Source organism: Petaurus breviceps, unplaced genomic scaffold (genome assembly GCF_028583685.1).
Source record: "Petaurus breviceps papuanus isolate PSGF00001 unplaced genomic scaffold, PetGlider_PUasm1.0 174, whole genome shotgun sequence".
NCBI lineage: Eukaryota > Metazoa > Chordata > Mammalia > Diprotodontia > Petauridae > Petaurus > Petaurus breviceps.
Window position 1 is genome coordinate 46,351,653 of NW_027185761.1, and position 18,201 is coordinate 46,369,853.

The 18,201-nt window shown below is 38.5% G+C and overlaps 1 protein-coding gene across 2 annotated transcripts in view; it reads left to right on the top strand.

Moving 5' to 3' along the window:
* Nucleotides 1–18,201, top strand: part of SUCLG2 (succinate-CoA ligase GDP-forming subunit beta) — a 332,626-nt gene that overhangs the window by 143,367 nt on the left and 171,058 nt on the right. For both annotated transcript variants that reach the window (XM_069084157.1, XM_069084158.1), the window contains exons 3-5: nt 1,858–1,957; nt 2,992–3,082; nt 11,069–11,221. In XM_069084157.1, the coding sequence (XP_068940258.1) occupies nt 1,858–1,957; nt 2,992–3,082; nt 11,069–11,221 (344 nt within the window). The remainder of the gene's footprint in view (nt 1–1,857; nt 1,958–2,991; nt 3,083–11,068; nt 11,222–18,201) is intronic.

Sequence of the window (18,201 nt, forward strand, 5' to 3'; positions counted from 1 at the left end):
CTCTCCATCTAAAATCTTATCCATGCTCATTTGCATTTTTATTAGTAATTATCACCAATGCAGTCATTTCTTTTACCAGTTTGGCCCCTCTCCCTATGCTTATCTCCTTAACATTTCTTCCTTCTCCCCATGAGCTCTCAGCAGTCCAGTATGGCTGGAGGAACGCTGAATTTGGAATCAGAGGACTTGGGTTCAAACTCCAGCTCTGACACTTATTACTGATGTAATTTAGTCAACTTGCAACCTCTCTTGGCCACAATTTCATCCTCTATGAAATGGGCTAGTTGCACCAGATGCCCTAAGGGGTCTGGTACAACACTCTGGGAGACTAGTTCCCATATCCATATTAATTGGTTTGCTATCCTATGAATCAATTTTTTAACATTCACATTAAATATTCCTTATTTTAATTTTAATTTAGTCCTTTTGGTTCAACCATCTGCATATGTAGGGAATGACTTCAGTTATTTTTCAGTCATGCACAACTCTGTGACCCCATTTGGGGTTTTCTCAGCAAAGATACTGGAGTAGTTTGCCATTTTCTTCTTGCTTATTTTACAGATGATGAAACTGAGGTAAACAGGGTTAAGTAATCTATCCAGGGTCACACAGCTGGTGTCTGAAGGCATAATTTAACTCAGGAAGCTAAGTCTTCCTGACTAGGCCCAGCCCTCTATTCCCTGAGTCACTTCACTGCCCTAGGAAATGGTAGAGAAGAGACAATATAATATTTGGAGTCCTAGAATTTGGGTTCAAATCACGACTGTACTGCCTGTTCAACCTAGAAATCACTTCCCCTCAATAGACCTTATTATCCCTATCTGTAAAGTGAGTTCAGACTCAATTATTACCAAGGTCCCTTTTCTTTCTCAGTTCCAGGATTTGAAACAGATGACCCCTAAGCTTCTTGTCTCCAGTTTGTACAACAATGTTTCCTCATCTACCAGTTTCCTCCCCACAAGACGCATACTCTCTCTCTCTCTCTCTCTCTCTCTCTCTCTCTCTCTCTCTCTCTCTCTCTCTGTCTGTCTGTCTCTCTCTCCCTCTCTCTATTCTCTTTCTCTCTCTCCTCTCTCTATTTTCTCTCTGTCTCTCTCTCCTCTCTCTATTCTCTCACTGTCTCTGTCTCTGTCTGTCTCTTTGTCTCTCTCTTTGTGTCTCTGTCTCTCTGTATCTGTCTCTGTCTCTCTGTCTCTGTCTCTATTCTCTCTCTGTCTCTGTCTCTCTGTATCTGTCTCTGTCTCTGTCTCTCTGTCTGTCTCTCTCTGTCTCTCTGTGTCTCTCTGTCTCTGTCTCTGTCTCTCTCTCTCTGTCTCTATCTCTGACTCTGTCTCTCTCTGTCTCTCTGTCTCTGTCTCTCTGTCTCTCTCTGTCTCTCTGTCTCTCTGTCTCTCTCTCTCTGTCTCTCTCTCTGTCTCTGTCTCTCTCTCTCTCTCTCTCTCTCTCTCTCTCTCTCTCTCTCTCTCTCTCTCTCTCTCTCTCTCTCTCTCTGTCTCTCTCTCTCTCTCTCTGTCTCTGTCTCTCTCTCTCTGTCTCTCTCTCTGTGTTTCTCCCGGTAATTCTCTAAAATATTCTGAGATGTCAGATCTCTGCAGACCTTTTCTTTTTCAGAATGCAAAGGGCAGGCCAATGTTTTCTTCCCTTGCTTGAGATTGACATTGATAAACACATTAAAAGTGTTTGACTGTTGCTTGTGGGCGGACCTCTTAGACAAAGAGATGTCTGTGAAGCTCTCTAGTACCTTTATTTTGAAAGCTGGTTTGACAGATTTTACTAGGCACTTTTGGAAGTTATTTACAATTGCTTTTCTCCCCATGGATTTTTTTTCTTACCCTAAATCCACTTTTTTTTTAACAGATGCAAAAGAAATTGTCTTAAAGGCTCAGATATTAGCTGGAGGGAGAGGAAAAGGAACTTTCAATAGTGGATTAAAAGGAGGAGTCCATTTAACCAAAGAGTAAGTTTGGGATTTTATGTCTTTGTCTATTATTCAGAAATGTCATTTGTCTAGGGAATGGGTAAAGAGGAAGAGGACACGGAAAGGGGAACCCAGCAACAGGAACTATGGTTTGGGAAGGACATACATAATATATCTCTTCTTACATTAGTTTTCCAAAAGCCATGTGTTTGGAATCCCCTGTGGCCTTGGGCAACTTCCTCCTCTCTGGCTCTCAGTTTCCCCATCTGTAAAATGAGGGAGTTGAACCTGATCATCTTTAAAGTCTTGAGGCTCTAAATCTATGAATATATGGGATCACCATGCTAACCAAGGAAGAACCTAACTATATTACACACGTTCTCTCTTGGTAGATAGGATGGAGCTGACATGGGTGGCTATGATGGAGTACAGATTGTTGTGTAGGGAGAGGAGGCATGACCTTCTATGGAAATGGCTCTCCTGGTATGGCTTACATCCTCTGCTTTCACATTTCCCCAAATGTCCCCTTCATCACATTAATAGCTATACCCCTATTCAAGAACCCCAAATGACTCTCCATTGATTATCAAATCCTGCCCTCCCTTCTTCTGACAAAGGGAATCAGGGGCTATAGAATCTGACCTACTCTCCCTATTCAGGTCTAAGTCATCCTGAATCCCAATATACTCTTTACTCTCTTCCAGCAACCTCAGCCTTCTCACAGTCCTCGGCAAGCCTCTTGCTTTCTCTATACTCCTGTGTCTTCTACTTCCCTGCCTGAAACAATACCTTTCCCATATTTCCTCAGTCTATTTGATCCTTCTTCAGCTAATCCATAGCAAGCCCATACATCCTTCCTCATGGCATTCCCTTGCTGGAATCCTGAATTTCATACACATTCGTTTTCTTGTCCCAATAAGATTTTTAAACTTTCTGAGGGGAAAGGATGCTTTTTATGTTTTTATTCCTTCTCATACAGAGTGAGATCTTGAGGAGGGGAGAAATGTAGCTCTGTACTGTTGAAATGAGAAAACCCCAGCTCTTTGTTTAATATATTTTTTTTCTTCTCTTAGTCCAAAAGTTGTGGGACAGCTGGCTCAACAGATGATTGGTTATAATTTGGCAACAAAGCAAACGCCGAAGGATGGTGTGAAAGTCAACAAGGTAGTATGGATTTTTGTGGGTATTATTTTCTATGAAAATATAATAATCAAAGCAACAAGGGATCAGAGCATTGTAGAGTAAAAAGGTGCGTGCACTGAAGTCTCATTCAATATACCTAGAAAAACAACCCTTTTAAAAATACACTTGATACAAGTGGGCATCCAGTCTTTGCTTGAAGAACTCTAATGAGAATGAACCTGCTTCCTTTGGAGGCAACCATTCCCCTTTGGGATAGCTCTTAGAGTCCAGAATTCTCCTCTTTCATTGGGCCTAAATTTTCATCTTGACAGTTTCACATGCTTTCTGGTTCTTCCTTTTAGATCCAGAAAGAGTAGACCTACTCTCTCTTTTTAATGATACACTTTCAGATAATTGAAAACAGCCATCATGTCTTCAGAACCTTCTCTTATCTAGGCCAAATATACCTAGTTTCTTTAAGTGATGATCATATGACATATACTTTAGAGTCATCATCAAAGGTACAGTAATATAATGATTAGAATATTAAAGTTGGAGGCAGAAAGACCTGGGTTCCAGTCTTGCCTTAATCACATTTTCTATATTATCTTAGATGTCTCCCCTTCAGGTCTCAATTTCCTCATCTGTAAAAAGAGGACTTGATGGCCTCTATAACCCCTTCCAGCTCACAAACTATGATCCATGATCCATCCTGGTTTTCCTTCCCCGACTTCTTTCCAATTCTAACCAATGCTCTTTCTAAATTATGTCTGAAAAGGGAAAGTTTTTATTGAGACTAATGAAACAGTGGATCTTTCTATAACATAAGGGAAGTTCACATTTGAAATCCTTCACAATCAAAGCACTTTTAAAATTCAAATTGTAAATAGCATAAGTTTTTAAAAATGTTTTTTTTTGTTCCAGACTTGTGATGTTTTAGGCATAGGGAGCTTCAATATGGGAAAACTCCCCCTGCCAGTACAGATAAGTTACAGTACTGATCAATTACAATTTTTCAAGTTGGAGTCATAGAAAGAAACCTAGAATCCTGAAGTTAAATGACTTGCCCAGGATCACATAAGTATATATTAGAGGAAAGATGTGAACCCAGATCTGCAGGATTTCAAAGTCAACTCCCTGTCCTTATGTCCTGTACTATGGTGCCCTTCAACACAACTCTTTGTCAGCAATTGTAACAGCAACAATAAATTATAAGAACAACAATAATTGGTTTTTACAGTATGCTTTAACATTTGCTTTCGTCATTTGAGTCTCACAACCTAGGGAAGCATTACTACCAGCATTAACAATCAGTCCACCATTTTACCGATGAGGAAACTGAGGCTCAGAAAGGTTAAGCATGTTGCTTAAGGTCACACAGATAGTGACAGATAGAATCATATGCATCTTCATGACTCCCTGTACAACACTTTCTCAATATATCATTGATGCTTCTCTGTCAAGGACCAGAGAATAGCAATGTGTTTCAACAAATTGGAAGTGTCTATGATTGTGTATCAATAAGTAAAGTCTCAGGGGAGAGGTTTTAAATTTTGTTGTGTCATGGACCACTTTGGAAGTCTGGGATGCTTATTTACTTCTGTCCAGAATAATGTTCTTAAATGCATAAAATGACATACTTGAGATTACAAAGGAAACTAAGTATCTTAAAAGAGTAGAAGGGAACAAATATTTAACAACTGTCTACTATGTGCCAGGCATTTTTATAAATATTATCTCATTTGATTCTCACAACAGCACTGGTAGGTAGGTGCTATTATAATCTATATTTTACAGTTAGGGTAACTGAGACAGTTTAAGAGACTTGTATAGGATCCCACAGTTAATAAATATCTGAGGCCAGATTTGAACTCAGGTTTTCCTGATTCTAGGCCCAGCACTCTATCCCCTGCACCAGCTAGCTGCCTTTTGAAATCTAGTATTCAATATATTAAAGAAAAACATATTTCCCAGCCTCAGTCTTAAGAAACCTCACTTTTGAGGTATAGTCCCAAAAGCTGGATTGGTGGTCTTCAAGTTTTTATTCTAGTCAGTGTTGAGATGGATGCCTCTTCTTTCTGTGTGTCCTTCCAGAATGAAGATCTGGCCTCATCTCTAGTACTTGGAGACAGCAGCTTTGTTGCTTTTTATTTTCATTTTTCATAGACAGTGTTGTAGAAGGTTCTTGACATGGCCTGAAAATCACCAACTGTTGACTAATGTACCATGAGAGTGCCTTGGCATTGGCCCAGAGAGAGGGCACCTCGCTGGAAGGAAGTTTTAATAATGATGCCTCATTAGCCCCATCAGCCTAAGGATGCACAGACTGTGCCAAGCAGCGGATGGGACAAAGAAAGCCACTTACTGTCATTTCCCGCAGTTCTGCCTGTCAGGGATATTCAGCTGACAATTTGAAAGTTGTTCTTTTGTGGGCCTGCCTAACTTTTTACCACCCTATTAATGTCATGCCCTATTCCTCTTTTAAGGGACAGAGGGACCACACCTGGGATTTCCTGATGAGGGATTTCCCTCAACTGGTACAGGTTGGCAATTTCTCTGCACTCTTTTCAAAAGAAATATTTCACAATTCCTTTACTAAAAAGGATGGCATTTGGGGGAGGATTTCTTTTTAAAAATTGTAACAATTCATGTTGAGTTATATATAAACAGATCTCTCTTCCCTAGCTCAGAGCTAACATTTACATCATGCTCTTTATTAAAAAAAATGAAAATCACATGTAGCATAGAGAATCCCTAGTGAGAAATGTTCCTTTACCAATTCATTGGTATAGAGGTTTCCCAGTGGAGAACCTTCCTTTATCAATGCAACTGTTGAGAAATGTCAAGTTTTAGACAGTTGCCTGGTAACTGAGAGGTTAAGCTACTTGTCATTGGTCACAGAGTCCCAGTGTTATCATAGGTGAGACTTAACCTGAGGTCTCTCAGACTCTTGAGACCCATTCTCTATGCATTATTCCAGACTGAATCTAAATATAGTCTTTTCAATTTTACAAAGCAATTTTGACAAAATAATCATACATTTATTAGTACAAGTCTTGTATTCCTATTCATTGGTGTGTCCTTTTTCAATTACGTCCAGCTCTTCATGACCTATTTTTCTTGGCAAAAATACTGGAGTGGTTTGCTATTTCCTTCTCCAGATCAATTTACAGATTAGGAGATTGAGGCAAATAATATTAAGTAACTTGCCCAGGGTCACCCAGCTAGAAAGTGTCTGAGGCTAGACTTGAATTCAAGAAGATGAGTCCTCGGACTCCAGACCCAGCACTCTGTGCCACCTAGCTGCCCTAATGTCTATTTTACTGGACATGAAACTGAGGGTAAGAGACATGAAAGTAGTTTGTCCAAAGTCTCATATTTGTGAAATGCCTCCAGATTCCAAATTTTTGACCACTTGCCCTATCTTGCTCCCTTTAAAAGCAGAACTCAGGGTATCATTAAATAACAAACCTACCATCTCTGTGTCATTGTACTTTCATTTGGCCTGGAGACATACTTCTGAAATATCATGGGTACATCACCCTTTTATATACTGAATCAATTTCTATGTGCACCAGTCATGCAAAATTTAAAAGATTCTTGGGAATGCTTTTGTAATATGACTAATCACTCTCACATGGTTTATTTTGGTCTTAGGCAGTTCAACAACTTAAGTGCCACCTATATTTATTCAATGTCTACTATTTGCAAAGCATCACCTAATAACTGGGTTACTAGAGATTGTTACTTTATTTAATGATTCTATTTCATGAATTTAGATTTGTGTCCATAATCTTTTTTCTTCAAAGAGGAAAAAAAACACTATCATCAATATCGTCATTTTGATGAATTAGAGTTCTCTGTCTCTGTCTCTCTCCCTCTCTTTCCCCCTCTCTCTGTCTCCCCCCCTTTCTCTCCCTATCTCTCTCCCTTCCTCTCTCCCTCTCTCTGTCTCCCTCCTTCCCTCTCTCCCTCTCCCTTCTTCTCTCTCTGTCTCTCTCTCCCTCTCTCTCTCTCTCTCTCTCTGTCTCTCTCTCTCTCTCTCTCTCTGTCTCTGTCTCTGTCTCTGTCTCTCTCCACTAGGTTACTAGTTGATAAAAGATAAATGCTTATTGAAGTGAATTTTATTAAGTGCCTACTATGCGCCAGTTAGAATTCTCTGCTCTGGCTATATAAATTAAAAATAAAAGTGCCTCTGGTCACAGGTCCAGAGCATGAAACCAACCCTAGCTCTAATGCTTACTCCCTTGTGGCCTTGGGCAAGTCATTCATCTCTTGTGCCTCTTTCCCCATTTGTCAAATGAGAGGGTCGGATTAGATAACCTCTGAGGTCTCTCCTATTGTCATATGAAATATTCCCTGCCCTCAATGAGCTTTTATTCTAAAATGGTATTACCTTCTAAATAAAATTACGTTAAAATTTTGCTCAGAATTTCTAGTGATTCCTGAGCTTAGTGGAGTGAGCACAAGAAGCCTTTCCTGATCCCTTTTTGTTGTCTAGCCTTCCTTCTGTTATTTTCATTTTTTTCCTGTATGGAGCTTGTTTGGACAGGCCATTAACCATCGTTTCCCCCTTAGACTATGAGCTCCTTGAGGGCAGGATTGTCTTTTACCTATCTATTTATTCTCAGCACTTAGCACAGGGCCTGGCACATAGTAATTGTTTAACAAATGTATACGTATTGACTGACCCGGTTCTTATTCCTTCTACTGAAAGCGAAACCACTAGACTGGGCTTCATGAACGATCAAGACTAAGAGTGAGTGGCCTTCCTTCGATCATAATAGGATTGTTACTTTGAAGCAGGAAGGGGCATTAGAGATCATCTGGTTGAATACTCTCATTTTTAGAGGAGAAAATCGAGGCCCTGGGTCTTCCAATGAGTTGCGCAAGGACTCAGGAATCACATAGTTAAGAATAGTAATAACTAACATCATATAGTACCTATTATGTGCTAGGTTCTGTGCTAACCAATTTAAAAATATGTCCTTTGGTCCTCCCAATGAGTCTAGGAGGTTGCTATTATCATGCCCATTTTACAGATGAGGAAACAGAGGCAAACAAGTTAAATGACTTGCTCAGGGTCACACAGCTAGTAAGTATCTGAGGTGAGATTTGAATTCACTTCTGGTCTGGCACCCTATCCACTACAGCACCCATTTGCCCCTGGTAGTAAGTGACAAAGAGGGGCCAATTTGAGCCCAAGTTTTGTGATGTGATGTTCGATGTCTTTCTACTCCACTGTGCTGCATACCAATGGCTAGTGAATGTCCTTTTAGGCTCTGGGTCCTTTGATGTTCCTAAACCTCCATGTACTTACTGAAGTTGCCCTTTGGATAACAGATGCACTTGGTCTATTGGCAGGCTTGTAGCTGAAGGCTTTCTAGTATGGGAAGACCTGGCAGATCTTCCCCTCTGTTGGCATGGGATTGAAGGTCCCAGGGTCACTTCCATGACAGCATGTTAGTGGAGGAGTGTAGAATTCAACTGGCAATGAATAGCTAGGAGAAAGGAAACATGTGGTAGTGGGCCAGGTAGTGTCGAGGGTGGTTTTGGAGTCAGGAAGACATGGACAGGGGCCTGCCGCTCATATGGAATAGCTGTGGGATTCTGAACAAATCCCTTCAACTCTTCGGGCCTCAGGTCACTCTAAGACTCCAAGTCACAGGGTAGTTAGAGAAGGATTCACCACACTGGGCACTGATGTAATCACAGACTTCATGTATAAGGCCAGACTTGAAGTCTGGAAGCCTTGGGTTAAGACTTTCCATCTGAAACTTATCAGTTACTCAGTACAATGGAAAAATTACCGACTGTGGAGTCTGAGAACCTATATTTAAAGTCTGCCTATGACCCTTCTTACCTGTGTAATGGAAGGGGATTCCACATGGGAATCCCCCGTGTTGAAGATATCGGATTGGACAAAGCAACTCCACTTAATTGGGCCTCAGTTTTCTTATCTAGAAATTAGAATGTGGAGCTGTGATCCTGAGAAGTGACCCTGGACAAGTAACTTCCATGTGCTTCTGGCAGCTCTAGCAGAATGCCACCTACATTCCTCTAGATGCACCAACTTTCTAGACTTCTGTTCACTCCTTTGCACAACTGGGGCTGGGTGGGTGATTCTCCTTTGAGCTCTGCACCCTGTGTTCCTCAGTCATACATGGATTAGATCTGTGTGGACAGGGGAGTTTCCACTTGAGAATTCCCTCTTCTGAAGATATCACTGATACTTCCAGTACTTATGGGATGAATAATCCTATCCTTGAAAATACCATTGTTAATTTGGGGAGGCTTCATGGGAAAGTGGAAAGGGCACTGAGTCTGAAGTCAGAGGCCCTGGTTATAAAGTCCCCCTCTGACTCTTAGGCCCTTCATGACCCTGGGCAAATTCCATGAGCTTCCTAAATCAAGTCAGCTGGCATTTATTAAGCACTCACTATGGCCTGGTCTCCGTTCCCTTATCTATAAAATGAAGGGGTTGTACTCGAAGGCCTATGATATTCATTTCATATTAAAATCTATGATCTTGTGATGCAATAATCATAACTGAAAATTATATAGGTCTTCGAAGCTCACAAAGCACTTCATAGACATAATCTTATTCGAGCCTTACAACAACCTTGAGAAGCAGGTGCTACACTTTTTATTATTTTCATTTGATATATGAGAATACTGAGGGAAAGAATGGTAGAGTGATGCCCAGTTTCACACAATAATGAGGTGGGATTTAGAATGAGGTCTCCCTGACTCAGAGGCTGGCCCTCTGCCTGCTACATATGCTCATTAATTATAGAATCCATTTTGTATCACTTAAACTTGCTGGATTTTATGGTATTTTGCTATTACAAATATTATGCTGGTTAGTCTAGCATGATAGCTGACCCAGGAAAGACAGACATTACTCTCTTATTTATGGTTTAGAAGTGAAATGAAAGGTGTCTGTTGGTTTATAATTACTACAGTAACTACTTTGGCAATTACTAGGAACCTGCTTTTTCTTGAATTTTAAAACAAGCTCCAGAAGAATTCATCAACCAATCAATTACTGGTTAAACATCTACTATATGTACCAGGCATTGTGGTATCAAATTCAAGTAGACATGGGATCCCTGCCAGCCATATATTGACTTAGAAAACCACAAACTCACATTACCTATGTTGCACTGTATTTTAATTTATTTTTATCAAACATTTCCCAATTACATTTTAATCTGGTTCCTCCAAGAATTTTGCTGATGAGTTTGACACCTCTGTGCTAGAGGATGGGAATGCAGATAAAATTAATGAAATAATCCTTGTTCTCAAGGAATTAGTGTAACAGAGGACACAAGAGGAATATATAATTATAACAAGAAGGAACAGACCAAATATCAATAAATATAAAATCATGAAACCTAATATAGTTTGGGAGTGAGGGCATTAGTAATGGGGCATTGATGATCAGGAAAGGTTTCATGTGGAAGTTTGTTAGTTGTATCTTCTGCAAAGGAGGCGTCCTCTCAGTTTTGGGGGCTAAGAAGGAGTACATTCTGAACACTGACCAAAGCCAGCAGGATCAAGGCTGCTTTCTGTAAAATAATCTTTCCTTTATCAGGCTAACTGGATTTCCTACCAGTCACATATAAGGTAGGAAAAGAAAAACAAAAGAGTCTACTAAGGCATCTTTGGTGCTAAACACTTGAATTAAAATAACAGCTGCTTGATAGGTCTTTTTTCTTAAGTAACAGTTTCTCAAGGAAGGAAAAAAGAAATGATTAAAGTGGGAAGCTTCCTTCAGGCAAAGCAAATAACTGTCACTTTAGCAAGTTAACAGGATCAATTAGGGGAGGTGAAAATGGGCATTATGCACTGTAAGAATGGAGCTTCTCAGATCCCCAGGAGCTCCTGCAACAGTATTTTGAGTCACAAAATGAAAGTGTTTTTGGTCTTGCGGCATGTTTGTATAGGTCTATTTTCTGAGTGGGAAAAAATGGGGTGGTAGAGGTCCCATGCCATGTCAATGTTCTTCTCTTGCTTATTTGGCAGGTAATGGTCGCTGAAGCCCTGGATATTTCCAGAGAAACCTACTTGGCTATTTTGATGGACAGATCTTGTAATGGTCCAGTGCTGGTTGGCAGCCCCCAGGGAGGGGTTGACATTGAAGAGGTGGCAGCCAAAACTCCGGAATTAATTTTTAAGGTATATTTAAATTAAAGAAAATTTGTTTCTTTGATTCTATTGGGGAAAATACTAAAAAAAAAGCACAAGTCTGCTTGTCATGTCACCTCACCTACTCAGACATCTTCAGTGGCTCCCTATTTCCTCTGTGTTAAAACACAGACTCCTCATCCAGGCATGAGTTAAATGACAATTTATTTTTTGCTGCCTCTTGCTTTTACATTTTAGTAATTTCCATTTAACCACCTCCTCCAATTAAACTATTTTTTGATTCCCTGTCCTTTTCTCTTTATAAAGACTGATTTGGGTTGCATGGGGGTATTTAATATAGCAAGGAAGCAGCATAGCAGAGTGGATTGAGAGTTGACCTTGAAACCAGAAAAACCCAGGTCTCTCCTCTGCCCCATTCTGGCTCTGTGACCCTGGGCAGGCAATCAACCTCTCAGTGCTCCAAATAATTTTCTAAGACTGTTACCTGTAGAGAAGATTTTGACCAGCATTGAGAGAGGAGGCTTCCTCACTTCATAATATCGCCAGGAAAATCACAAAATTTGTCCCCATCTCAATTTTTTAAAAGTTATTATAAAAACTTAAGCTGGCTATTTCTGTCTAGAATTCAAAACGAACTACTTGCTTCATGTACTTATTGCTTCCAAGACTACAGAGCCAGATTTATGTTGTGTTGTAAGACTTTCAAAGGCCTTGTACACATTGTCTCATGTGATCCTCCCAAATGAGCTAAAATGAGAGGAGATGCCATCTCCATCAGGGTATGCTGTGGCAATGTGAGTTAAGGATTTGTACCCCTCAAACCCTGGCATGTGAGTGTGTGTTTTATTAAAAAAAATATCAACAGATAGAGAGAGAGAGAAAGATATTGATATATACACATATATGCATGTATATGTGTATTTTTATATTTGTTCTCAGAATTCAGGTCCACATAAAATTTAAGTGGGAACACTTATTTTTTTAATTTAAAATGATTTTTTTAAAAATATAAGGATAAGAGCCAGAGATCTTGTTTCCCTAGTATAGGGAACTCCTAAGTGAGGAAGCTCATGGAGGTTTACACCTTGTCTGCAGCCTAGAGTGTTCTAGAACAATGAGAGGTCAAATGACTTATCCATGGTCACACAATCAGGATATGTCAGAGGCAAGACTTCAGCTTAGGTCTTTGTGGACTTGAGACCAGCTCTGTATGCAATTGGCCTTATTGACTACTTAAAACTATTTAACCTTATTTTAATAGAAGCATGCAAAAGCTTTATGGGAAAATGTGTTTATCTCTGAAAAATGTTTCTTGTTGGGGATTGTGGAACATACCCATAACTCTAGCTTCTACCAAAAGCAATTAGTTGATGCCACAAGCTCTGAGCTGCAGGGAGCTAAGACAACAAGGCCACAGCATTATATCCAACATTATATATGGTGAGTTTGGAGAAGCAGGTGGCACCAGGGTGCCAGGTTGCTTCAGGAGGGGTAAATTAGGCCTGGTCAGAAATCTGCTTGCCTAAAAGACAATTTTATGGAGAACTTCCACAGGACAAGCACTCACATGGTGGTGAGAAGGAGTGATACAAGGACACTCTCAGGGTCTCTCTCTTGAGAACTTTGGAATTGATCGTGTGATACGAGAGACACTGGAACAGGACCACTCATCAGAAAAGGTGCTGTGCTATATGAATAAAACATATATAGGTAGCTTGAGAACTTTAACGAAACTGCAGGATATAAATCATCAGAATTTCTATATATTACCCAAAAAGTCCAGCAATAAGAAATAGGAGAAATTCCATTTAAAATAATTAACAATATATTGGGCGTCTAGGTGGCACAGTAAATAGAGCACTAGCCCTGGAAGCAGGAGGACCTGAGTTCAAATCTGGCCTCAGACACTTGACACACTTACTAGCCATGTGACATTGGGCAAGTCACTTAACCCTAACTGCCCTCCAAAAAGCAAAAAATAAATAAATAAATAACAATATAAAAAAATATAAAAATAACAAAAAAAAAACCAAATAAAACAATATAAATTGTAATCTACCTGCCACAACAAATCTAGGACCTATTTGAACACAATTACAAAACACTTCACACAAAGAACAACTGGAAAACCATTAATTGCTCATGGGCAGACCAAGCCAATATAATAAAAATAACGGTTTTACCTAAGTTAATCTATTTATTCAATGCCATATCCATCAAACTGCCAAAAAGCATTACATAGAGCCAGAAAAAATAATAACAAAATTCATCTGGAAGAACAAAAGGTCCAGAATATAAAGAGTGAAAAAATGTGAAGGAAATGACCTAGCCATACCAGATCTCAAGCCGTATTATAAAATTATCAAAACGATCTGGTGCTGGCTAAGAAATTAAGTGGTAGATCAGTGGAATAGAATAGGTACACCAGCTCAGTAGTAAATGACTGTAGTAATGTAGTGTTTTATAAAACCAAAGACCAAACACTTTGGGACAAGAATTTACTATTTGGCTAAAACTGGGAAATAGTATGGCAGAAACTAGGTATAGACCAGCACCTCACACCATATACCAAGGTCAAAATGGATACATGATTTAGATATAAAGAGTGATGCCAAAAGCAACTTGGGGGAGAATAGAATAGTTTGCCTGTCATCTATGGATAAGGGAAGAATTTAGGACCAAACAAGAAATAGAATATACTCTAAAATGTAAATAGGATAATTTTGATTACATAAAATTAAAAAGTTCTTGCACAAACAAAAAGAATGTAAACATGATTAGAAGGAAAGCAGAAAGCTGGGGTGGGGGTGTTTATAGTAAGTATCTCTGATAAAGGCTTCATTTCTCAAATATATAAAGAACCGAGTCAAATTTGTAAGAACACAAGTCATTCCCCAATTGGCAAATGGCAAAAGGATATGAGCAGGTAGTTTTCAGACAAAGAAATCAAAGCTATATAGGTAGACATGAAAAAAAAACTCTAAATCACTATTGATTAGAAAATTGCAAATTAAAACAACTCTGAGGTACCACTTCACATCAATCACATTGGCTAATATGACGGAAAAGGAAAAATAAATTTGGGAAATAATGTGGGAAAACTGTGACACTAAGGCATCATTGGTGGTATTATGAACTCATCCACCCATTCTGGATACTAATTTGTAACCATGTCCCAAAAGTTATAAAACTGTGCATACCCTTTGATCCAGCAATACCACTACTAGGTCCATATCCCAAATAGATTTTTAAAAAGAAGAAAGTATCTAATTGCACAAAAATATTTATTGCAACTCTTTTTTGTTGTTCATGAATTTGAAATTGAAGGTGTATCCATTAATTGAGGAAGGGATGAACAAATTGTGGTATATGATTGTAATGGAAAATTATTGTGCTATAAGAAATGACCAGCTGGATGATTTGAGAAAAACCTGGAAAAGCTTACATGAACTACTTACAAAAACTTACATGAAGTGAACATAACCAGGAGAACAGTGTACACAGTAACAGCAATATTTTACAATGAACAATTTTCAATAACTCAGCTATTAAAATTGTTTATACATGTATTTGGGAAAAATAAAATATTATTTTAAAAAAGTAAGAAGAAATGAAGCAAGTCCAAGAGTAATATTTGGCTCACAGCCTGGTTGAGATAGGGAGACCCAGGGTTTTTTCCCCTTAAGTTTATTTTCAAAAGATAAATTTCCTTTACAATTTAAATACAAAACCTGTCTACGTATATATTTGGAATGATTACTATTACTAAATGAACTTTAATATCAATCTATCAATTTACTGATTCCTCTTTCTGTGACACACTTTCAAATCTTTTTTCCCCAATTTCTATAAATTTATTTCAATGTTTATTTTTAATATTGTTATAGTTACTGTGTTACTCCTCACATTCTTTCTTAAATCAGTCAATATTCTTTCAATGGATCCTTATCCAAAATGAGCTGAAGACCTCTCCCCTTTCTGGTCACCTGCACATTGAAGCTTTATAGTTTGTCAATAAACACTGATAAAATGAGATAATATTTGTAAAGCATTTAGAGCAGTGTCTGACACATAGTAGGTGCTTAATATTTGATCATTTCTCCTTTCCTTTTTTTCCCTCCTCATCCCTCACTTCTTTTCCTTCCTTCCCTCTTTTCCTTCCTTCTTTTCCTTCCTCATCCCTCACTTCTTTTCCTTCCTCCCCTCTTTTCTTTCCTTCCTTCTTTCCTTCTTCTCTTTCTCCCTGCTTCCTTCCTTATTCATCCTAAAATATATTTTACATAACTAAACACAATATTATAGGTGCATATGAATAGGACAGAGCAGGGCTTATCACATCTCCCGTTCTAGACTCCATGTCTTAAAAAACAAACAACACCTTTAATATGTCAGGCATCAAATAAAACCAATTGTATTTGTTTTAAAATTGCATTGAAGTGAATAAACTTCAATGTATTAAATGATCAGAATATTTTATTCATTCCTTTGGAGTTTCCATCACGATTATTCCTTTATCCATTTTCGTTCCCTTTTCCTTCTACACTACAACATTGTATTCCCTACTGTTTTGGTCCTTTTTCTCCATCTTTTTCATATATTTCAAGGTTTTTAAAACATATTCTTTATCATTGTCAATCTTAATTACATTATAATATTTTCTAATATTAAAAGCACCACAATTTGTTTAACTATTCTTTTTTTGTTACCTTTCTTTTATTTTTTAAATTAAAAATAACGGTGCTATAAAAATTCTTCAATATATCCCCCCTTTCTCTCTATCTTTTTTTGTACTGAATTTCAACTTATCTTCAACACATTGTTTTAAATAATTGCAATATATTGGGATCCCAGTTTTGTCATCAAACATATCAGCTATCCATCTGATTTTGTGTTGTCTACAGATGTGGTAAGTGCCTTTGCCTTAGACATTGATAAAATTGTTAAACAGAATAGGGCCAAAGAAGGGCTGTGAGCATTCATCCTCCCTACTAGATATCTCTTCCAGTGGAAGAATTACCACACTTCCTTTCACATTGTTCAGCCTGTTCTCAAGCTACCTGTCTTGTCATCTACCTCATATTTCTCATTCTTTTCCCAAACTAGAGCATTAGGGACCTTGGCCCATCCTTTGCCGACCTCTGTGTCCACAAAAGTGTAGGATTTGATATTCACTGTGATTATATTTCCTCTTCCTCTATTCAGGACATTCTTCTAACCTATTGCAATATTTCTTTTTCTTTTGTTTTGTTCCATTTTTCAGTCCTAACCATTGCACCCATGTTAGCTGTTCCTCCTAAAGTTTTTTTCATCTACAAATTTGCCAGACATCCCTCTCCATCAAACAGCTATATAACAAAAAATGAAATGAAGTCAGATGTTTTGAAGAAGACTTTTTGATCATTGTCTCCCTTTGTAGATGTTCAATAACCATTTCTTTAATAATGTGTTACAGTATTTTGCCAGAAATTGCAGACAAACACATTAGCCCATAGCTTGCAGGCTGCTGTTCTAGTAATAATTAAACAGACCAGGATATTGTCCACCTTTTCCATTCTCATACCACCTCTTCCATTCTCCACCTCTTTCAAAAATTAATGATTATAGCTCAGCAGTTCCAAAAGCTAATTCTTTTACAACCTCGGTTTGTGGTTCATCTGGGATAGATAAGTTGATCTTATTCAGGGCAGGGAGTTCTCTTCTCACCTTGATACTTATCTTGGGTTTCAGTTCTCTATTGGTTATTTTTCCCCACTCTTTGCAGTCCAGAAATCATTCTCCTTTCCAGAGAAAACAGAAGCCAAACTAGAATTGTAGAGCACTGCTTTCTCATCATTATCCATTATGATTGTTCCATCTTCCTTGGCTAACATTCCTATGACTTCTTTTATCTTCCAGATTTTTGCCTGCCCTTTTTGTCTCCTTCAGAAGCATTTCCTTCCATCTTCAGAATGTAATTTTTGAGAACTTCTCCTCTTTTCTTTTCTTTTTTTCAATCTAATCTTTTTATTTTAGATATGAAGGAGTTGAGGTCTAGAAATGTGAAATGACTGACCCAAGGTCATACCATTATTAAGTAGCAGAAATGGGGTTTGAACCCAGGCCTGGTGATTTCCAATCTAGGTCTTTTCCCCAGGATGCCATATTTTTTTAAATGCTTTATTAGATTCTGATTTACATCATTAATGTCTGCCAGATTTTGAGTTACCAATTTTCTCCCCATTTTCCCCCTACCAACCTCCCCAAACTAGCAGTCCCAAAGAATATCCCCTCCTCTAATCTGCTCTCTCCCATATTTTCTCCCATACCCCTTTCGACTTTTCCAGTGGATCTCTATGGCCCAGTGCCTGTATATCTTGTTTCCCAATTACATGTAACATAGAATTAATAATAGTATAGATAGATAGATAGATATACATATATATGTATATATTTGAGTATTTGATTTTAAAACTTTGAATTCCAGATTCATTCCTTTCCACCCGTAATGGGAAGATAAACAATTCCACATAGGTTGTGCATGTGTGGCTGATGCAAAACAATAACATAGTAGATATATTGTAAAAGACTGACTGTATTTCCCTCCCTCCTATCCCACCTCCCACTTGTTCTATTCTCTACTTTGATCCCGTCCCTTTTCAAAAAGTGGGTGCTCCCAACTTCCCTCCCCCCCACCTGCCCTCTCTTCCATCATCCCCCCTCTCATCCCCTTCCCCCCCTACTCTCCTGGAGGGTGATACCCTATTTAGTGTGTATTTCATTCCCTCCTCAAGCCAAATTCAATGGGAATAAGGTTGACCCATTCCCTTTTGCCTTCCTATTCTTCCCCTCCATTATAACCATTTTCCCTTGCCTCTTCTATATGAGATAGTTTACCCCATTCTTTCTCTCCCCATCTCCTCTCATTTCCTCTCTCACCTCTTAATTTCATCTTTTAAATATCATCCCTTCCTGTTAAATTGGTCCTGTGCCCTCTATGTATACCTGTAAACATACATACACATTCACATACG